Consider the following 23542-nt stretch of genomic DNA (forward strand, 5'->3'; position numbering starts at 1 on the left):
ATGATAGATTAATTAATTAGGCTCTTGTGGGCAAGACCTGGAAAACTAATTTCTATTATTTAAATACTTTTTCCTGTAGGAAGTATAAGGATCTCTGTTAGAAATTGTTTATTTTCTGAAGTTACAGGCCCAGTTTAGAAGAGGACTCCCTGGTTCACTTGTATATTGTGACATGGAAGAAACAGATTGTCAGACCGTGCTTATATATTGAGATGTTTTGTTAAACAACAACAACAACAACAAAGTGTTTATTAAAAACAATCTGGAAGGACATACTGTCCACAGAATATTATTGCCAGATGGCAGATTACTGGTGAGCTTTATTTTCTTTAGAATTTTCTGATTTGTGATTTTTTTAAAAAAAATAAAAGTGCTTACTTTTATAAACAGAGGATAGAAAACTTTTCTTTTCCTTTTAAAGACTATAACCTCTTATTTTTTTAGGACTGCTTGTCCCCAGTTTTTATTGTGTTACTGACCAGTCATGCCTTTCTGGTGTTTTGCATGCTTACTGTGTTTACCCACTCACAGTCTGATAACTGTTTGTCTTTGCAGTCTTACCAACTGTAAGGAATGTAAGGTCATTCGGGCAAGAAACATGTCTTTCTGCTCCTTTGCACGACTCTCAGGTGCTGTGGGGGTGTTGCAGAAATGTGTCTTGGCTGAGTCATCCTCCCACCTCATGGTCTTATTCCAAAACATTCTCTGGGTTTGGTGATGAGCGTGGCATGGAGTGAGGGGGGTGGGGAATCAATAGCTTTATTGAAAACAAAGAGCAGTAGAAGGACATTAGCTTATTCAATAAGATCAGGATTTTTTTTCTTTTTTTTAAGTGAGCTCCTCTTCATATCAGTGTTCTTAAATGATGTCTCTTCTTTGTAAGACTTGAGAAAGAAACAAAATCCTGGCATTTCTAAATCCACAAACTCTTAACAACCTGCGGCACACAGAGGGGATATCCTCCACTTGGACAGAGATTTCTGCCAGAAAGTTTTCTAAAATAATTAGCCATTTTCCGAGAATACAAATTGTGTCACTGGTAACCACAAGAACAAGGGAATCGGGAAGTAATAGGTGGCAGGATACGAGACAAGAATAACTGATGGCAGAATTCCTTAGGAGGAGCTTGCTTGCTTTTTGTTTTCCTTTGGCTGGAGGATTGACTAATCTCTTTATTAGCACACTGATTGCACCCCTCCTCCCTCTCCCACACACGCTGCAGGAAGGACATGTAACTCATCACTCAGCCCTCCTCCAGGTTTCTTCTTCATGTAAATAATCTCTTAAATGGGGTGGAAGGTCTTAGGGTGGAGTCCAAATATGGTTTGATGATAATTTCTGTTCCTGTTTTTAGGACAGTTAGATTAAGACATAGTAATGAGAAAATTTAGTCAAGGACCAAAACTGTTAATGGAAAATATGGAGTGTTTTTTCTTTATATTCCAAGAAACAGTATTGTCCAAAGGGCTAAGAGAGCATCTCTCTAGCAGACTCTCTGGGTTCAAGTTCCAGGTTCAGCACTCTCCAGCCCTGTAACCTTGAGCAATTTCTTAATCTCCATGTGCCGCAGTTTCCTTTCTTGGTAAGAGGGGTAATGGTAGTACCTACCTCATATATCTGTTGAGGGAATTGAATTATTATATACAGAGTACTTAGAACAGTGCCCATGACAACTCTTTAATGAGAGATTCTGTATTAATAATAATGATATAATTAAATGAATTAAAAAACAAACCCATTGTTATCGAGTGGATTCTAACTCATAGCGACCCCATGTGACAAAGTAGAACTGCTCCATAGGGTTTTCTTGGCTTTAATCTTTACAGAAGTGGATTGCCAGGCCTTTCTTTCGCAGAGCTGCTGGATGGGTTCAAACTGCCAACCTTTAGGTTAGTAACCAGAAAACCAAACCCATCACCATCAAGTCAATTCTGACTCACAGCAACCCTATAGGACAGAGTAGAACTGCCCCATAGGATTTCCAAGAAGAAGCTGGTGGATTCAAACCACCAACCTTTTGGTTAGCAGCGTGAGCTCTTAATCACTGGGCCATCAGGCCCCTTTAGGTTAGTAGTCAAGGGGAAGCCGTTTGTACCATGCAGGGACCTTTACTAAATTAGTAGCGAACATTAAATGTAGGCGTTCAGGTGCTAATTGTAAAATATTGAATTTATGTTGAGACTTCTAGGGGAAATAGGAAGTAGATTGGAAAATATGACAATAAGCTACAGATCTGGCCAGGTATCTTTTAGAAAGTGTTTACCAGTCGTGATGGTAATAGCAGGGAAGCTGGAGGATGGTGATGAAGACAAAGCCACAGCTAGCATTTATCAGGCAGATATGATCCAGAACTGTGCTAAAGTATTTGCATGCATTACCTCATTCAACCCACAGAACCCCTTTGAGGTAGTCACTTTAGTAACCTTGTTTTACTGAAAAGGTTACAGAACCGTGGAGAGGTTGAGGGACTTGTCCTGGGTCCAGGTACTAGGCAGATCATTCCTGAGCTGAATGTAGGGTCTCCTCTGAGCTGAAGCCCCTGCTATTTGGCCAAAGGAACATGTAGTTGGGGAACCATATGTGGCTTCTTCCTCTTCTCCCACTCAGCACCTCAGCATTTTGTGGGAAAAAGGATCTACAGGAAAGAAAGGTCTTAGCTCTCGACAGCTTCATTCTTTTTCATGCATTGCCACCTCTTACTTTGGTCAGAAAAGTGAAAGTCAGTCATTTCCTTAACATTGTCTGCATAAAATTGTCTAGTGGATTCTTTTCTTTTAAAAAAAAAAAAAATCAAGTCTTGTGAGGTCTACTGGAAAAAACCCATGATTTGGATTCAGGCAAGCTGAGCACGGGGGAAAGAAAAGGCATCTGAATCTAACGTGTACTGAGCACTTCTGTGGGACGAAGTCCTTTCACTGAGCCCTCACAGCAGCTAGGGAGGAGCTTGCTGATCCACCAAAAACCAAACCAAACCCTTGCCATCGAGTCGATTCCGACTCATAGTGGCCCTATAAGACACAGTAGAACTGCCCCATAGGGTTTCCAAGGAGCAGCTGGTGGATTCGAACTGCCGACCTTTTGGTTAGCAGCTGAGCTGTTTATCACTGTGCCACCAGGGCTCCTGCTAATCCACATTTTGAGATAAATGGAAGCTGGGGTTCAGTGAGGTTAATAGTTTGATCAAAGTCACACAGCTACTAAATGTTACTCCAGGGATTCAAATCCAGGTGTGTGGCATCCTGAAGCCCAGGCACTTTCTTTTCTGCTCTCCCCTCACTACCTGCCCGAGTTACCGGAGAGAATTGCAGGTGTGCAGGGGAGAACTGAAGAGGGACAGAAGTAGAGGCAGCAGAGGCCACCTAATCTCCAAATATGAACGATGGGACCTCATTCTTGGTCCCCAAGCTAAAATAAACCATTTTCAGTGCTTTTCTCCCTACTCCTTCCTTCCAGTCTTGATTCAACATTCTTCCTCCTTCCCGGGGAAAGGAAGCACTGTACTTCTGTAATAGTCCTAGGTTTTAAAATTGCCGACTTAAGAGTTAGAGGCAAAATGATTGTAGCCATTTAACCCTGAATGCAGTTATACCCACTTAGCTGCTGTGTACCTTTGTGCTTCTGCTGCTTCCTTTAAGCCTGCAGACAATGCCTGTGAGAGTTGAGAAAAGAAGATGGTTTATTGTGAAGTTAGTGAGGAATAGGTTTTCATTGAATTATCCAAATAGACCTTATTTCACCTGAGTTATAGTGATCAAACCTTGCTATCATTTTCTTTTTCAGTTGTGTAGTAATCATTAAGAACTCTTATTTACGTGGCCATAAACTCCATAACAGTTTGGACTTCGTTGTCAGCAGGGCAGGTAGGAGGGGAATGAGCCCTTCTCCATGGATGGAAAATTATTTGTAATGTAACTACTTCCTGGCACTAAAGCACCTGCCTGCTTCCTGCCCACAAGCCTTTAAGAGGGAAAGAGCAGGGTGGGGTGTTTGTAGAAGGTTGCATTGCTGCCCTGGTGTCCTAGGAACCATGTGGCCAGCATGACTGCCAGCCTTAACCGAGCGCACTCTGGTCAGACCTGGGTCAGGCCTCGAGCAGGTTCCCATCCCTCCAAACCTAGCAACTCGGGGGTTTGCACAGACAGGTGGGTAGGAAAGGGAGGTGGTGCTTACGATGTCCAGTGCCTGTCCACCCCCCTGATGCCAGAGAACGTCCGCCCCCTCACTTCCACCCCCCCACCCCACTCTGGGTGCTCCCTATGGAGACCCAGCTGTGAAGGACCTGGGTGTGTCACACAAGCTCCCAGCAGCTTGCAGAGATTCTGGCTGGAGGAAAGCAGAGCCGAGATATTCTCTAATCTCCTAATGACTTTTGCTCTCTCAAATAGTGGCCGGGATAACTTGCTGACTTCCCATCACAGCTGGGAAGGAGTCAACAGCCACTTTCTGGATTTGACAAAAATCATTTATTCACAACAAAGGGTCTTGCACCTTCATATCTTTTTATTTCCAACTTGGAGAAAGGAATGACTTTTAGTTTAAAGGAATTCTGGCCAAGGTAAGCAGGTGAAGGGTTTTATTTTGCCTTGGGAGGGGCCGGTTGGAGGGCTGCTCCTTTCCCTGATATCTAAGGCTGACCTGAACACAGCAGGCTCCCCCTACTTGAAGATGCCCGGGATGGAAGAATATAAGGTGCCTGGATTCTTCCCATCTCCTTCACCTTCTTCCTTTAAAATTAACTCTCATCCCTGCCCACTGAAACTCAGACATGGGTACCCAGAGCCACAGGATGCCTCCACCTCTCCCGTCTCCCAGGTGCCCTGTGATCTCTCTCTGGGCAGGCAGCCATGCCCCCTAGCTCAACCCTAGTTCAACTCAGACTCCCCCAAGCTCTAGACTTGGAGTCAGGAAGAGGTGGACAAGCATGGGTGGGGACCAGCGCGGAGGAGGCCAGAAAATCTTGACCCCGGAAATGGGTGATGTGTCAGGGAGGTGGCCTTTGTCTTTTTACGTAGGTGTGACGATGATAATTAAATGGTACATCATAAATGACTTGCATAATTCTAGAAGACTTGGTAAACCTCTTATAAATGTGAGGTCATTTCACTTTACCACCTTGCTGCCAGGGGTGAACTATTAACTGATGCTAATTAGAGATTCTGCAATCAATAAAGTGAGAAATGCAAAAATTTACTTTGGGTGAGACCTAATTCAAGCCCTTTATGAAAGCTGTTTCCTATCTATACCTAATTATCATGAATTAAGAGTCCCTGGGTGCTGCAAGCTGTTTGTAATCAGCTGCTAACCTAAGGGTTAGAGTCCACCCAGAGGCACCTGGGCAGAAAGGCCTGGTGATCTACTTCGAAAAATCAGCCACTGAAAACCTTATGGAGCACAGTTCTGTTCTGACATCCATGGGGTCTCCATGAGTCAGAGATGGCATCTGATTTATAACAATATATATCATTCACTCTATTTGGGATTGATTAATCTTTTAAGTCTTAGCACAACATCGAATTCTGAGCATGTGCTCAGGCTTCAGTTTGTGTTGCTCTGTGTGTCAGAGTTGGTTTTCTCACAGCTTTATAATAACTGGCAGGGATCTTGGCCACTGAGCCTGAGTGGGTGGCATCCTATTCAGTGTGCCTGGGGGAGGAGCAGAAGGCTGAGACCTGACAAGGGACCAGAGCCTGAGCCTGACCCGGGTTCCCTCCACCTTGGTACTTGATTCAGCAAATTCTTGTTTGGACCTGGCAGTGGGGTTGGAGAAGAGGGGATGGATTCGAGGCATATTTATTTATGAGCTGATTCGTTAATGTGCATGTGAAGGGGTTGGAAGTTTCGATGGCTCTCAAGTTTCAATCTTGGGTCACCTGGTGGATGGTCTTGCCATAAATTGAGACAGAAACCACAGCAGGGGAGAGAATGTCAGGTTTTAGAGTCTTTGAGACTTGAGTGCCTTTGAGGTATCAAGGTAAAGACGTCCATCAGGCAATGGGATATTCACATCTGAAGCTTGAGCAAGAGGTGAGGGCTGGAAATAAAGGTGTGGACAACTTATATGGATAGAAGTTGAAATCCAGAGAGCAAGAGAAAGTGCATGAAAAGAACAGTGAACTGAGACTAGGACCCTGGGGAACTCCTCAGGGGAGACTGAGATGTGGACTGAGAGGACACAGATTCTGCAGTACAGTCCACTGTTTGCAAAGGTGGTGTTCTTTAACCAAGAATGATCCAAGTGGTGGTGAATGAGGAAGGCATGTCATTCCCAGAGAGAGCTTTCTTCATTGATCTGTATAGAAATAGGGGCCCTGGTAGCACAGTGGTTAAGAGCTATGGCAGCTAACCAGAAGGTTGCAGTTTGAATCCACCAGCTGCTCCTTGGAAACCCTATGGGGCAGTTCTACTCTGTCCTATATGGTTGCTATGAGTAGGAAACAACTCAACAGCAATGGGTTTGGTTTTTGGGTTTTGGGTTTCATATAGAAATAACCAAAAATAATTGGGTCCCAATTTCTTGCTAATTCTTTCTAATGAAATTGGGTAGAGTCTTTATGTCTTCATTTAAGATTTATTGAGAAGTATTGGGAAATTGCACGTGGATCCCCTCAGAGCCCACCAATTCTCAGTGTTTGAACCTCATCGAAGCAGCCCTAGTTGCTCCGCCAGCCCTACTGTCCTCAAACCTTGGGATAGGGCTCCTCATAACATATCCAAAGTGGGACAAGGTCTCACAGGTAATGTTGTTTATTTTTTTAAGCCTATCTATTATTTGGATGAAAGGTGACCTCTGGGAGTGGCTTTAGCTCTATCTTAGGGTGATAGTCTCAGGGTTTCCTCTAGTCTCTACTGGTCCTTCAGGCAGTCTTTACACCCTCACCTACTCTCAGTGAGAGTCAGACTCTTCTCATTTTAAGGGCTAAATCCTTGTGAAGAACCCTATCAGGGCTAACAAAGTGAAAAATACAGGAAACGTGCAGTTTTACCAGAGTTTTAAAATCTGTAGAAGTTTTTACAGTTTGTAATACCTTCTTATAACTCCTTTGGGTGTCTGCCACTAGTCTCATTTCTAAAGGTGGGGGTTCATCAGGCTTTCCCCATCTGACTTCAGGCCTTGGTCTAATCAGGATCTGAAAGAGGAATCAAGATAGATGTTCCTTTTAGCCAAGTGGGCCATTAGCATTTCTGAGGACCTCTTGATGGCATCCAATTCTCTAGATCTCTGCCAAAACCAGAGCAATCCCTCCCCAAATATGCTAAGCAGAAATGCACATGATATATAGTACCTATATTTTAGGAGTTTACATTAGTTTCCATTCTATTTGGTAACCAGCGCCTCTCAAAATTAGGTATAATTAACACAGTAAAATCTCATAATTCTGCATATTTCCATTTCCTTATTGCTGGATTCTTTCAAGAGCAAGAGCCCTGTTGTTTTCGTGTTGGAGCCCAGCATTCTGCCTGGCATATGGTAGGTGCCAGATAACTGATTTTCTCTTAATATTTCAACTGAATTATTTCTTTCTCCTCCTACAGAATGAAGAGATTCAAATGCTGTTTTAAATACCCACTGCAACAGAAAGTTTTCATCCTATTTTTAACTCTCTGGCTGTTCTCCATATTAAAACTTCTAAATGTAAGAAGACTCCTCTTCCCTCAAAGAGACATTTATTTGGTTGAGTACTCTTTAAGTACCTCACCTTTTGTAAGAAACAGATACACCCATGTGAAGTATGAAGGCAGATATGAAGTTAACTGTTCAGGCGTCTATGAACAGGAGCCTTTGGAAATTGGCAAGAGTCTGGAAATAAGAAGAAGAGACATCATCGACTTGGACGATGAAGATGTTGTGGCAATAACCAGTGATTGTGAGGTTTATCAGACCATAAGAAGCTACCATCAAAAGCTTGTTTCAAGGGAGGAGAAAAGATTCCCAATAGCCTATTCTTTGGTTGTTCACAAAGACGCCATTATGGTTGAAAGGCTCATCCGTGCTATCTACAACCGTCACAATATCTACTGCATCCATTATGACCGCAAATCACCTGATACCTTCAAAGTTGCCATGAACAGTTTAGCTAAGTGCTTCTCCAATATTTTCATTGCTTCCAAATTAGAAGCTGTGGAATATGCCCACATTTCCAGGCTCCAGGCTGATTTAAATTGCTTGTCAGACCTTCTCAAGTCTTCAGTGCAATGGAAATACGTTATCAACCTATGTGGGCAAGACTTCCCTTTGAAATCAAACTTTGAACTAGTGTCAGAGTTGAAGAAACTTGATGGAGCAAACATGCTAGAGACAGTGAAACCCCTTAACAGTAAAAAGGAAAGATTCACTTTTCACCATGAACTAAGACATATGCCTTATGAATATGTGAAGCTACCAATAAGGACAAACATCTCCAAGGAAGCACCCCCCCATAACATTGAGATATTTGTTGGCAGTGCTTATTTTGTCCTAAGTCGAGCGTTTGTTAAGTATATTTTCAACAATTCCCTTGTTAAAGACTTTTTTGACTGGTCTAAAGATACATACTCCCCTGATGAGCACTTTTGGGCAACCCTAATTCGGGTACCAGGAATACCTGGGGAGATTTCCAGGTCCGCCCAGGATGTATCTGACTTACAGAGTAAGACCCGCCTTGTCAAATGGAATTATCATGAAGGCCTTTTCTATCCCAGTTGTACCGGTTCTCACCTCCGAAGTGTATGTATCTATGGTACAGCAGAATTAAGGTGGCTTATAAAAGATGGACATTGGTTTGCTAATAAATTTGACTCTAAGGTAGACCCTGTGTTGATTAAATGTTTAGCAGAAAAGCTTGAAGAACAACAGAAAGAATGGATCACTTTGTCTTCAGAAAAGGTATTTGTGGATCAAAATCCCACAGCCCCATCATTACAGTAAAATCATGATGAAAACAAGAGGGTGTCTGATTAACGGTTTAATATGGACTTGTCTACAATACCATGCTCAGTACCATTTGAACTGAATCCTTTCAGAGTTTGAAAGGTGTCTAAAATTCCAGGCATAAGAGAAGCTGGCCTGGCTTGGTGATTGTTAGTCTGCAGTTGGTTAGTCTTTTTTATGTTTGTTTTTGCTTATAATCTCACTGAGCCAAATCACTGATCTTAAACATTCAGTTAGTCAGGTATTTATTGAGCACCTACTGTATGCCAAGCACTTTTGTCAGAAAACATGTTAAATTCAAGTTGTAATGAGTTGTACTTGAGATACAGTAGCTTACTCTAATCACACAGCAAACTTAATATCTTTAGTTTCTTCACATAACAATCAAAACTGTATTGTAAAAAGCTTTTGGAGTATGTGGTAATCGTGTAACCACATAAACCACCCGTTTCAGAATAGTGTTTAAGTGCAGTAACCAACACTCCATTTGTCTCTTACTTCAGCTCTCTAGACTTTTTTCTTAACCATTAAAATACTAGGAGGAGAGACTTGGCTACCTCAGAAGAGCTCCAAGAATTGTCCAGTTTCCTGTTTGCCAAAGCATAATTTGCTTTTTGGTACATCAGTTCAGTTTTCAGGGCCGAGAAGACTGTTGGTAGGGCATTTATAGTGTATGAATGTTGGGGAAGGCAGTGGAGATTGGGTGCAAGAGTAGGGGGTCTGGATCAGCTGGTGCTTGAAGAGGAACAAAAGGATTCATTCATACAAGTTTTGCGTCATGTACACAGTGGTGGCGTGAATGGCTTCTTCTTTAGGTGATCCGTTTCTTTAAGACACATTTACTGATAAAAATAAGAACTCATTAATAGTTCTAAGTATCACACCCCAGAACATCGAAGCTAAGTCTTCCAGTTCTTAGATTATCATTATAGGCAGGTTTCTTTACAATGGAATCCTTTCTATGGAATTAGTATACTTTTGTTTTATGGAACGATCAACCTAAATCTCACCTAGTTTTCCTGAAAAGTTTATGTGAAATATGACCACTTTCTAAATTAAATATTATGGTTATTTAAAATTTTTTCTTATTTCTCTGGCAGCTGTCCAAGTAGAATCCAAATTTAAAGTTTTAAAAGCTCTACTAAGTTCATTGTAATCTTCTATGTATCAGCTTAGATCCAGAGAGAAAAAGCTAATCTTCCTAAGGACACAGTTGGAATATTCATTAGTGATATTTTGTAAAACCCACACCTTAGAAAACTATCCAAAGAGTCAAATATACATATATTAATGTCTATTGTGCTGGAGATGAAATGGGTCAGGGGCGTGGTTCAGGGAGCAGGTTGAAGAGTTGCCTGCTTATAATATTTTCACCAATCTTTTGGGAAATGGTGGAACTTACGTAAAAATTTCTTGGCGATCTTACGTTTCAGTGTCTGCCTCAGCATCTACTTAAAGATGTAGCTATCAATGCCAAGATGTGACTATTTGGAAGACGGCAGTATTTGAATATTTGTTTAAAAAATACGTTGTGTTCTACGTGTGACATGCCCTTTGATTCCTTGTTTTAAATTCATGATATTAACTGCCAAGTGGCACCACTTGTGTCTCCCTTTCTTCTTCTCTTGAACTCATTTTCCTTACTTTTTTTTATACCTCCTTCAAAGTATTTTATTCTTTGGAAAACAACTATGACCAAGCCCCTGTTCTTAAAAATAAGTAACCGTTGTATAGAGCTAAGTTCTGCAAAAGGTCTTCACCAGTTTTTTAGTGCATGTGACCATGGACAGGTTACGGCACGTTGGTCTCTATGAACCTCAGTTTTCCTGGTCTTTGTGAAACAAGGACTTGGATGCCTATCCTGGCTTCCTCACAAGTTTTTTGTGAGAAACAACTGAAAATAGTATGCAAAGTGGTTTGAAAATGGGTACACGCTGTAGAAATGTCAGATTGTACTAGTATTATAAGGCAGACATAGATCCAACCCCAGTGCGAGACTTACACATTTATCTTTTCTGGAAAATCTTCAAAATATTAAAAAAAAAAAAAAAAAAAACCACAATTGTAGGGACAGCTTCTGTCCAGGTGTGAAGAAACCCCAGTCACCGTGTGTGAGGTTTCTATTTAACTCAACAAGATTAACAGGTTGGTCCAGTGCCTTAAATCAGGAATGAGGGTAGAAATACTTTTCCAGTGTGTAATTCACTAGACAGGCTTAAGTACACAAGGTCCTGTTGAAATCTCGGTTTTTATGCCTTTAGTCATCAGACGTAAACGCTGGAAAATAAATATGGACCACCTGGTTTAGTGTCTCTCCTTCTGGCAAGAAATGATTCTATCCTCTGTTCATTGGAAACTTTTCCAGTTGTCATCGCGTTAATGCCATACTCAAACGAAACAGGGCACCGTTAAGAGGTGGCAGTGCCTTCTTTTCACGTTAATGCATTTCTCTGGACTCAGTTCCTCACATTTCAGGGAGCTTGTCAGATCACTCCTTTTTGCCTTGGGAATTTTCCAGATTCCCTGTATGCTTTCAAACCTCCTTCAAACCTGAGTCTTCTCTCAGACCTTTTGGTATGAATGACCTCTCTGGTCTGGAGAATGTTCTGCAGTCTGTGTTTTACAATTATTCTTTGTATAGTACTTATTGAATCTAGACTCTATAAGTTATTTGGAGGTGAAGCCAGGACCTTGGAGTTTTTAAATTGTGAGTAGTAGATAATAATGACAAAGCTACCAAAATATATGAAATATGTCTACATCATGTGAACAATCTACTGCAATATACATATTTAAAGACCAGTGTTGCTATTTTTAATGTTTTGATTCTTTTAAGTGATCTATATAAATTTGAAGATTTCTCTTGCCTTCCAGAATAATGTGAACATATATATACACGTATGTGCGTGTGTGTGTGTATGTGTGTGTATAGACATATTTCATAGAAAATAAAAAATGACAATCCACTTTGGGATTGTGAAGTGAATGTACCCTTATGTGTGTTGATGAAGAAATAAGAGTTTTGAGGGTTTTTTTAAAACATTTTTATCAACTGGTCTCTAAGTCACCTATTTTGTTTCTTACTCTCTTCAAAAGACATTTCCCATTATATGAGTTTTAAGTAAATTGGTGTTGCATTTTTGTATTATGCTGCTGCTAGGTGTTAATTTTTCAGAAATGTAAAATAAAATGTACTCTAAAAACCAAACTCCTGGAATTTATGACCTTTTCTTTCTTTGGTTGTACTGGCTCCCTGCAGAGGCACTTACAGTTTATGGCACTTGCTCAGTATTTGAAGAGCAGGGTGAATTTCACTTCAGAGTAAAGAAATTCAGCCTGTGTATTATATACAGAACATAGGCACATGAACTTAAGTTGTTTAATTGGTCTTCCAGGATTTCTCTCTTCATTCTCCTTCAGCTTAGTTTCTCCTGTAATACAAGTTATCTAGATAAATATTCTTGTTTGTTTGATTACTTTATGAAGTTGGTTGCCAGTAGGGTAAATTGAGCTGTTTGTCACAGCTCCCTCAGTTCCAGGAAAATCAAAATTATTCTCTGAGCACGGACTCCCACGTTGGTTTTAAGCCTCATGGGCACCTTAGAGTTCCCCTAGCCATTATTGTTGTTTCATCCTTTCTAAAACCGTAACAGTCACCAGCCTACATGGCTGGCAAGGGCTATACATATCACTGTCAACAAATCACAGTCCTTCATCTCAAAGACTAAGGTCATTTTAGGTCCCTGAGTGGTGAACGGTTAAGCACTTGACTATTAGCTGAAAGTTCGGTGGTTCGAGTCCACCCAGAGGTGCCTCAAGACAGGCCAGGCAATCTGCTTTTGAAAGGTCACAACCATGAAAAACCTACAAAGCAGTTCTACTGGGCACACATGGGGTCACCATGAGTCAGAATCAACTTGAGGACAGCTAACAACAAAAACAAGAAATCTTTAACATAATAAAAGTTAACATTTTATTCTTAACCTAAGGCTAATTCTCATTCTTGCCAAGCTTGACAACCATGTAAACCCACAATAATTTCAGGGACAATTTGGACTTCTTTTTTTTTTTGGTGGGCTTTAGGGGAAGGTGGTGTGTGCAACATCATATTTAACACCCAAGAGTCTTAGATAGTTCCATGTGTTTTATTCCCTTTGGAGTCTACAAATTGTACAACTGAACTGGAACAATTGGCTTCTATTTTCATGAAACCCTGGCGACAGAGAATGAGTAGATTACAAAGTTGTTCTCACTACTGGAAAACTGTTCTACGATGATGCATAACCAACAGCTTGAGTTTTACTTCAGAGACATGATCAGTGTGTCAACCAATGAGAATGTGTTAAGACCAAGAAGACTATTCACCTGACCTCAGATATAGCCTTTGCATAACTTCAAAGTTCTACTTTCTGTGACCATCTTAGATTTAATCATGCAGGAGACAAATAGCCAGAAAAGAATCCACGGAAAAATCAAGGTCAGTGACCTGGGTAAATTTATTTTAATTTTTTGTTGTGTTACTATTGTTTCTTATAGGACAATAAAGGAAATTCTAACATCCTGACAAAACTATTATATTTCTATGAATGCTTTTCTAATCATATATATGTGTGTGTGTGTATCCCCACTACCAATATACTTTGTAATCACTTTGCTATATGGTCTTCATGGCTACATAATGGTCTGATAAACAAACCATAATTCAGCCTTTATCATAGAACATTTGGGTTGTAGCCTACTTAAATATTTTGCTGTCATAAATAACAGTGCTGTGAGTAGATTTGTACACCTAGTTTCTCCTTTCCTGAATTACTTCCTTATTATACATTTCCAAAAGAGGTACAGTCCTGAAAAGAATGGATTTTTTTATTGATTGCTTTTCATATATGTTACAAATCAGCTTCTGAAGGAATCGTATAGGACAGTTGGTTGGTGTATATCAACCCCAACCTTACCTGTCTGAAATAAATTTTATTTATTCTGACCAATGGCTATTATGATTCTCAAATAAGCAAAGACCTTTGCCTAAACAGATCAAAAAAGATGTTCTTTTGCATGTGAGTGATGAACTCTTTCAGAATAAAGTCCTTAAAGGTTTAACTTTGATGACTTGACTCTCCACGCTAGGGAGGATCTAGAGGCTGCTAGTTCCTTCTAACATTCCTTCTCCCTGACTTCCCTGGTTTTACTCTGAGCAAGACTTTGACCAATTGAAAGACTATTTCCCAGCCTCCTTTTCAACTAGGAGTGGCAAATGAGGTCTAAACAGAAGTCATTGCATGGGGCATCTGAGAAAGCACTTCAAAAGTTGCGTACCAAGCTTGCCTCTCCTCCTTTTTCCTGTTGCCTGGAATGTGTTTGTAATGGCTGGAATTTCAGCAGCCATTTTAAAACCATGAGGATGGAAGTTATTTGGAAAGTATAGCAAAGTAAAAATACGACATTTGAACCAGCCAGGATTGCCTACTTCCAGTCTTCTTTTATGGGAGAAAACATTGCTATGTACTTTAAGCTACTGTTATCTCAGGTCTCTATTACTAACTGCTGAACATGATATTGATACCTAACTTATACAATGTTTTTCTAGGACAGTGGTTTTCCAACTTTAGTCTGCATCACAGTGACCCAGAGGGCTTGTTAAATCAGATTGCTACCCTGCTCTCACACCGACCACCAATTTCTCATTAAGTAGGTCTGGGGTTGCTGAGAATTTGCATCTCTGACAAGTTCCCAGGTGAGACGGATGCTGTTCTGGACTACACTTTGAGAACCATTGGTAGGATATCTTCCTAGAAAATTATTTCTTCAACATTATAAACATTAGGCCAAGTTAGCATTTAGAAAGTGTCACATATTACAATAAGCATACATACCTCCAGATCCCAGGATGCCATGGTCAGAAGTTCAGAAATACATGTTCTGTCTTTGGCCATACTACATTGTTTAAGAAGTGGCTATCTATATTTTTTGAATAATGACAAAAGCTGATACATTTCCATAGCTATATATCATCTGAAAACTATTTTCAACTACATTTCTGTCTTATTTGGAAGCATTTTATAAAATGTATTAAGAACAAATTATTAGGTGAAATTACAGTGGTAAAGCCCCCACGTGTCTATCAGTTTGTCATACTATAGGGGCTTGCATGTTGCTGTGATGGGAAAAAGGAAGACCCTCAATGGGATAGACTGACACAGTGGCTGCAACAATGGGCTCAAGTGTAACAAGAATTGTGAGTATGGTGCAGGTCCAGGCAGTGTTTCATTCTGTTGTACATAGGGTTGCTATGAGTTAGAAACGACAGCACCTAGCAACAACAACAGTGGTAAAATCTCAAGTTCAGGCCTATGTGTGAACTATAAAACAAAGATTCGTGCTGGTGAGATAGCCTCCACCCAGCTGAAGTTTTTCATGAGCATTTCAATGTGACAGTCCTAAAAATTAAAAAAAGACTGAAACAGAGAGCCATATATTTCTGTTGACCAGGTTCAAGACATTATAGGAATGCCAATGTGCGATAACAGATACAGGAGTTGTGTCATCTCATAAATGCTGGCAAGTTTTTACTTTAACCCTGGATGGATACTCAAAAATATTGGGCCAAGAAAACAAAATATATCTGCCTAAGGGAAATTGACTCATTTTTGTTTTAAATAGCAACCTGGAGAAGGTAAGTTTCATTGCAACGATTTCCACCCATGATTTAATCTTTTTTTTTTTTTTGGTCTTTATAGTAGTTCTTTTTTATTCAGGGTCATTAATAATCCAGTTTTACAGTTAGTTTCAATAATTGTTGGGAAGGCCACTTCTACATAAAATAGGGAATCCAACACGGAAAGAGGCAAAGGGGATCCCTAGAGTTGGTGCAGGGACATATGAGGATGAGAGCTGGGGAGGCAACCATCCAGACTGAAGTAAGTTAGAATGCTTCAGAGATTTCTTCAGGATGATGAAAATATAGATTACCTCACAAATCTGAATATATTTATTTAGAGACAAATTAGACCATTGGAGAATTGGGAACTGAATATCTATGGGGAAAATATTATGAAATAAAAGTTGTACTTCTGTGGCTCAGGTGGGGATACTGATTACATAGTGTTATGGATTGACTAAGGCACCCTGGTTGTGCAGTGGTTAAGCACTTGGCTGCTAACCAAAAGGTCGGCGGTTCAAACCCACCAGCAGCTCTGTAGGAGAAAAGACCTGGCGATCTGCTCCCATAAAGATTTCAGCCTGGGAAACCCTATGGGACAGTTCTGCTCTGTCCTGTAGGGTCACTATGAGTCGAAATCAACTCAGTGGCACACAACAACAACATGGATTGAATTGTGTCCCCCCAAACCATGTTGAAATCCTAGCCCCTGTATCTGTGAACATGACCCTGTTTGGAAACAGGAGTTTTCTTTTGTTACGTTAATGAGGTCCTACTGGAGTAGGATGGGTTCTAACCCTAATCCCTTATGAGTAGTGTCTTATAAAAAGGAAGACAGACTCGGAAAGAGACACACATGGGGGAAGAGACCATGCTAGTAACTGTCTATAAGCCAAGGAATGCCTGGGGCTACTGACAAGGAGGGACCCTCCCCTAGAGCCGCTGCCATGAGTTGGACATCCCAGCCTCCAAAATTGTGAGACAATAAATTTCTATTCTTTAAAGCCACCCATTCATAGTATTTGTGTTACAGCAGCACTAGGTAACTAAGACACATAAAAATAATTGATCTAATCAAAAGGACACTGATATCACTTATTAGGAAGTTGGGGAATAGAAAGGATGACTATGTGGGGTGGGGAGTGGGTGTGTGTGTGAAAGACATTAAAATCTTCACCCATAGTGGGAATCAATAGATAATACCTAGAACTGAAATATCAAGTATAGAAATATAAAGATGTCACTTAGATATGTAGAATAAACAAAAAGAACCAGCTTAAAGAGTTGAAACTCGTTGCCTCTGAGGAAAGAAAATGAGGGAGGAGTCAGTGGCGTCACTAGAGGGGTGTAAGGGGTGCAGACTGCACTGGGTGACACTGTCAGAGGGTGACACCAAAATGACTGTCTAAAAATTTTGTGCAGTGTTTCAGCAGAAATTGATTATTTTTTATAAAAATATCCTGTAGTTATAACAACAAAAACATTTTTCATAAGCCCAGTTTACCTGTATACCTACAAAGCTAAAACTCTGTGCTAATATACTCTTTGAACCTTCTAATGCCTGCTAGTCAGAGCTGTCATTTTTACCCAATTACAATGAAGCTTCAAAACGTGGTTTTCTCTGCACACGCTACAAGCACATGCTGTTGTTTTTGTGGCTGCCAGTGTTTTTAGAGTCACTGATTTTGTCAAATTTTCTGGTGCTTTAGCTACAATATGGTGGTAATTAGTATTTGTGAACCTATATCAAATAACTTTTTTGAGAAAGAAGTAGTAATTAAAGGAAAAGAAGAAATGACATACGAGAATGACAATTTATGAATAACAGTAGAAAAACATTACTAAGGATTCTGTATTGTCTGGTACAGGCGGTGGTCCATAGGGGAGGGTGACACCATGAGTTACTGCACTGGGTGACACTAACCCTAGTGATGTCACGGGGAGGATATGAGGACTGCTGGTATTTTACAACAAGCCTTGAAACCAGTTCTTTAAGCTTTAAAATAAAAACCGTGAAGAAAAACACACACACACACACACACATATTAAACCGCTGGTAAGGGGAAAGACATGATCTATAATCAAACACTGCTTGTAATTGAATGTTGTTGTTAGGTGCTGTCGAGTCAGTTCCAACTCATAGCCACCCCATGCACAACAGAAGGAAACACTGCCCAGTCCTGTACCATCCTCACAATTGTAGCTATGTTTGAGCCCATTGTTGCAACCACTGTGTCAATCCATCTCATTGAGGGCCTTCCTTTTTTTCCGCTGATCCTCTACCAAGCATGATGTCCTTCTCCAGGGACTGGTCCTTCCTGATAACATGTCTAAGGTATATGAGACAAAGTCTCCCCATCCTCGCTTCTAAGGAGCATTTTGTCTAAACTTCTTCCAAGACAAATTTGTTCATTCTTCTGGCAGTCCATGGTATATTCAGTATTCTTCGCCAACTCCATAATTCAAATGCTTCAATTCTTTGATCTTCCTTCTTCATTGTCCAGCTTTTGCGTGAATATGGGGCGATTGAAAATACTATAGCTTGAGTCAGGCACACCTTAGTCCTCAACGTGACAAGTTTGCATTTTAACACTTTAAAGAGGTCTTTTACAGCAGATTTGCCGGATGCTTGACTGCTGTTTCCATGGGCGTTGATTGTGAATCCGAGTAAAATAAAATCCTTCACGACTTCAATATTTTCTCTGTTTATCATATAATGGAATAGCTAGTGCAAATAACCGGAAACCTTACAAGAGTGGCTATTGTTTCTGTCTGCTCAACGCTTTTTCCTCCCCTGAATCTTCTGAAAATAGAAAACCTCCCAAGCTACAGAGGTGTTTAGTGGCCCAGGCTGGGCCAATTATAGTCCTTCACGGCTACAGCCACAGTGATTGGTCCAACGATTTGGTCCGTGACCTAAACTAGGCCAATCAGGGTCCCTGGAAACTTTTCAAATTCCTGCCTGAGGGATAAGAATCTCATGTTCCTCACTGATAACAAAATGTAAGGCTATGGGCCCAGAGCCCTGCACAGCTCTCTGCACAAGTTAATATCATGGGTGAGGTTAACACATCAAAAGGAACAGAAAAGAAATAGAGAATGACAGAGCGAGTCCTCAAGATATTCCTGAGAACAACCCACCCTGTCTTTTATGGTTCAGTTGCATAGCCCACTTACATCCCTCTTTTTCATTTGCTTGCTTCTTTAAGCAAGATTGAATTGGTTTTCTTTCACTTGTAATCAGAACTACAAATACACAGTTAAATACCATCAAACAAATAACCAAAACTTTAAAATATTTTTATTATGGAAAATGTCAAACATAAGAGTAGAGAGTACGGCACAATGAATCTGCACCTTCTTGTTACCCAGCTTCACAATTAACATTTTGACAATCCTGTTTCATATCTCTACCCCTCTACCTATTTTCCTTCCAGAAATATTTTAAAAGAAAATCCCAGACATCTGATATATCACTTGTTAACATTGGGTCAAACCATATGAAATCGCTGTTTTTGTAGGTAAAAAGTGGCCCAATAGTGATAATATTATATGGTCTTATCTAATACTTCAATGTGAGTCTCTTAACTGCTAAGCACTCTTTTATTTATTTATTTATTTTGACATACCATCATGCCACTACTACACGTAAAAAGTTAATAATAGAAAAAAAGAAGGAATACTCCTGAATTCATTCTATGAAGCTAGCATAACCCTGATACCAAAGCCAGGCAAAGACACCACAAAAAAATAAAATTACAGACAAATATCTCTTATGAATATAGATGCAAAAATTCTCAACAAAATTTTAGCCAATAGAATCCAGCATCATATAAAAAAAAAAAAATTCACTGTGACCAAGTGGGATTCATGCCAGGTATGCAAAGATGGTTTGACATTAAAAAATCAATCAATGTAATCCACCACATAAATAGAACAAAAGAAAAAAATCACATGATAATCTTAACTGATGCAGAAAAAACATCTGATAAAGTCTAACACCCAATTCCTGATAAAAACTCTCAATAAAATAAGACTAGAAAGGAAATTCTTCAGCATAATAAAGGGCATCTATACAAAACCAACAGCCATAATCATTCTCAATGGAGAGAGGCTGAAAGCATTCCCCCTGAGAGCAGGAACAAGACAAGGATGTCCTTTATCATCACTCCTATTTAACACTATCCTTGAAGTCCTAGCTAGAGTAATAAGGCAAGAAAAAGAAATAAAGGGCATCCAAATTGGAAAGGAAAAAGTAAAAGTATCCATATTAGCAAATGATATGTTCCTATACATACAGAACCCCAAAGATTCTTCAAGAAAACTACTGGAACTAATAGAAAGATTCAGCAGAGTAGCAGGATACAAGATCAACATACAAAAATCAGTTGGATTCCTATACACCAACAAAGAGAACTTCAAAAAGGAAATCAGGAAAATAATACCATTTATAATAGCCCCTAAAAAGATAAGATACTTAGGAATACATTTTACCAGGGTTGTAAAAGACCTATACAAAGAAAACTACAAAACACTATTGCAAGAAAATAAAAGAGACCTACATAAATGGAAAAACATATGACACTCATGGATAGGTAGACTCAATATTGTGAAAATGTCAATCCTACCCAAAGTGATCTACAGATATAATGCAATCACAATCCAAATACCAACAGCATTCTTTAATGAGACGGAAAAATCTAATAACTAACTTCATATGGAAAGAAAAGAGACCCTGGATAAGCAAAGCATTACTGAAGAAAAAGAACACAGTAGGAGGCCTCACACTAGCTGATCTCAGAACCTACAACGCAGCCATGGTAGTAAAAAGAGGCTGGTACTGGTACAACGACACACAGACCAATGGAACAGAATTGAAAACCCAGATGTAAATCCATCCACCTATGGTCAGCTGATCTTTGACAAAGACCAAAAATCCATTAAATCGGGAAAAGACAGTCTTTTTAACAAATAGTGCTGGCAAAACTGGATGTCCATCTGTAAGAAAATGAAACAAGACCCATACCTCACACCATCCACAAAAGCTAACTCAAAATGGATCAAAGACCTAAATATAAAACCTAAAACAATAAAGATCATGGAAGAAAAAATAGGGACAACGCTAGGAGCCCTAATACATGGCATAAAGAGAATCCAAACACTACTAACTATGCACAAATACTAGACAATAAACTAGATAACTGGGAGCTCCAAAAATTAAACACTATGCTCATCAAAAGGCTTCACCAAAAGAGTAAAAAGAGAACCTACAGATTGGGAAAAAAATTTTGGCTACGACATATCCGACAAGGGTCTAATCTCTAAAATCTAAAAAATACTTCAACACCTCAATGACAAAAAGACAAATAATCCAATTTGAAAATGAACAAAGGCTATGAACAGGCAGTGTATCAAAGAAGACATTCAGGTGGCTAACAGACACATGAGGAAATGCTCATGATCATTAGCCATTAGAGAAATGCAAATCAAAACTACAGTGAGATACCATTTCACCCCGACTTTACTGGCATCAATCAAAAACACAGAAAATAACAAATGTTGTAGAGGTTGCAGGGAGATTGGAATTCTTATGCACTGCTGATGGGAATATAAAATGGAACAACCACTATGGAAAACTATATGATGCCTCCTTAAAAAGTTAGAAATAGAAATACCATACGATCCAGCAATCCCACTCATAGGAATAAATCATAGAGAAATAAGAGCTGCACACGAATAGACATATGTACTCCCTTGTTCATTGCAGCATTATTTACAATAGCAAAAAGATGGAAACAACCTAAGTGCCCATCAACAGTTTAACGGATAGACAAATTGTGATAACACATACAATAGAATACCAAACCAAACCCGTTGCCATGGAGTCAATTCTGACTCATAATGACCCTATAGGACAGAGTAGAACTGCCCCATAGGGTTTCCAAGGAGTGGCCGGTAGATTCAAACTGCTGACCTTTTGGTTAGCAGCTGAACTCTTAACCACTGCGCCACCAGGGTTCCCAATGGAATACCAGCAGAATAGATAAACAAAGTATGGTACATACACACAATGGAATACTATGCAACGATAAAGAACAATGATGAATCTGCAAAACATCTCATAACATGGATGAATCTGGAGTGCATTATGCTGAATGAAATAAGTCAATCACAAATGGACAAATACTGTACGAAACCACTATTATAAAAAACCCAAGAAAAGCTTTACATACAGCAAAAATCATCTTTGATGATTTCAAGGGAGGGGAGGAATGGGGAAGGGAAAGCATTAACTAAATAGTAGACAAGTGAATTTTGGTGAAGGGACAGACAACACACACTATAGGGGAAAGCAACACAACTTGACCAAGACAAAGTCATAGAAGCTTCCTAGACACATCCAAACATCTTGAGAAGCCTAGTTACTGAAGCTGAGGGCTGGGGACCATGGTCTCAGGGGAATCTAGGTCAATTGGCATAACACAGTTCATAAAGAAAATGTTCTACATCCTACTTTGACGAGTAGCGTCTGGTGTCTGAAAAGCTTGCAAGTGGCTATCTAAGATACATCTATTGGTCCCACCACGTTTGGAGCAAAGGAGAATGAAGAAAACCAAAGACTCAAGGAAAATATTAGTCCAAAGGACTAATGGACCACAGCCTCCACCAGCCAAAGCCTGGAAGAATTAGATGGTGCCTGGCTACGACCACCGACTGCTCTGACAGGGATCACAATAGAGTGTCCTGGGCAGAGCAGGAGAAAAATGTAGCATAAAATTCAATTCGTGAAAAAAGACCAGACTTACTGGTCCAACAGAGACTGTAGGAATCCCTGAGTCCATGGCCCCTGGACAACCTGCTAACTCAGAACTGAAGCCACTCCCAAAGTACACCTTTCAGGCAAAGATTAGACAAGCCTATAACACAAACAAAAACACACGTGAGGAATGTGCTTCTTTGTTCAACCAAGTTTGTGAGACCAAATGGGCAATACCTGCCCAAAAGTAAAGACGAGAAGGCTGGGGGCAGACAGGAAACCTGGATGAATGGACACAGAGAACCCAGGGTGGAAAAGGAAAGGGGGAGAGTGCTGACACACTGCGAGGATTGCAACCAATGTCACAAAACAATTTGTGTATAAATTTCTGAATGAAAAACTATTTTTGCTGTAAACTTTCACCTAAAACACAATAAAATTTTTAAAAAATAACAGCAATTAAAAAAGTTAACAATAATTCCTCAATATAATCTAATACTCAGTCCATTTTCAAAATTTCCCAATAGTATCTAAATGAATAATTTCTTTTATAAGGATCAGCACAAAGCTGGTTCCTATGAGACCCAGGTTAAAAGTGTCCCAAATGTCCAGCTTTTCCAAACTGCTATACCACTCCCTTATCTCTAACATCAACTACTCCCCCTCTCCTCAGTACTCTCCCTCCCATCTTCAGGTTCGGTAATTCACTGTAAATGTCTCACAGAACTCACAAAACATACTTACGGTTAAGTGGTTTATTAAGGAAATAACAGGGTACAACTTGGGACCGGAATTAACTTGGAAGTAACAGGAACAACTCAGGACTGTTGGGTCCTTGCAGCATCCAGGCCCTGCTGAGGGCCTTCGCTAGCAAATGTTACAACTCTTAGCTCCTTTGGTCGGTAAGCCCCACAACAGCCATCTCGCACAGGTCTCCTGGTTCTTGCTGTCTCATTCTGCCATCACTCTTGCTACTGCTGTGCCCAGTCTCTCACTGTCTCCATGTTACAGCTCCTCTCTCTCTCTCCATTTCTCCCTTTAAGCCTAGTGGGATGGAAAAACTGACCAATCCCCTTGTTAGGGTACCATACACCCCGTTTGCATGGTCCCATCTCCACATTTACTCGATCTATATGCTGAGCAAATAATCCGAGAAGCTGGACTATATGAAGAAGAACGTGGTATCAGGATAGTAAGAAGACCCATTAACAACCTGCGA

At 40.1% G+C, this 23542-nt stretch overlaps 1 protein-coding gene across 1 annotated transcript in view; it reads left to right on the forward strand.

Moving 5' to 3' along the window:
- GCNT4 (glucosaminyl (N-acetyl) transferase 4) overlaps window positions 1–10896 on the forward strand; it is a 33529-nt gene extending 22633 nt beyond the window's left edge. Inside the window, exon 2 of the mRNA XM_004374575.2 lies at window positions 7534–10896. Within this exon, the coding sequence (XP_004374632.1) occupies window positions 7535–8905 (1371 nt within the window). The 5' untranslated portion in view covers window position 7534 and the 3' untranslated portion in view covers window positions 8906–10896. The remainder of the gene's footprint in view (window positions 1–7533) is intronic.
- Window positions 10897–23542: the final 12646 nt, after the last annotated feature.

Source organism: Trichechus manatus, unplaced genomic scaffold, assembly GCF_000243295.1.
Source record: "Trichechus manatus latirostris isolate Lorelei unplaced genomic scaffold, TriManLat1.0 scaffold00029, whole genome shotgun sequence".
NCBI lineage: Eukaryota > Metazoa > Chordata > Mammalia > Sirenia > Trichechidae > Trichechus > Trichechus manatus.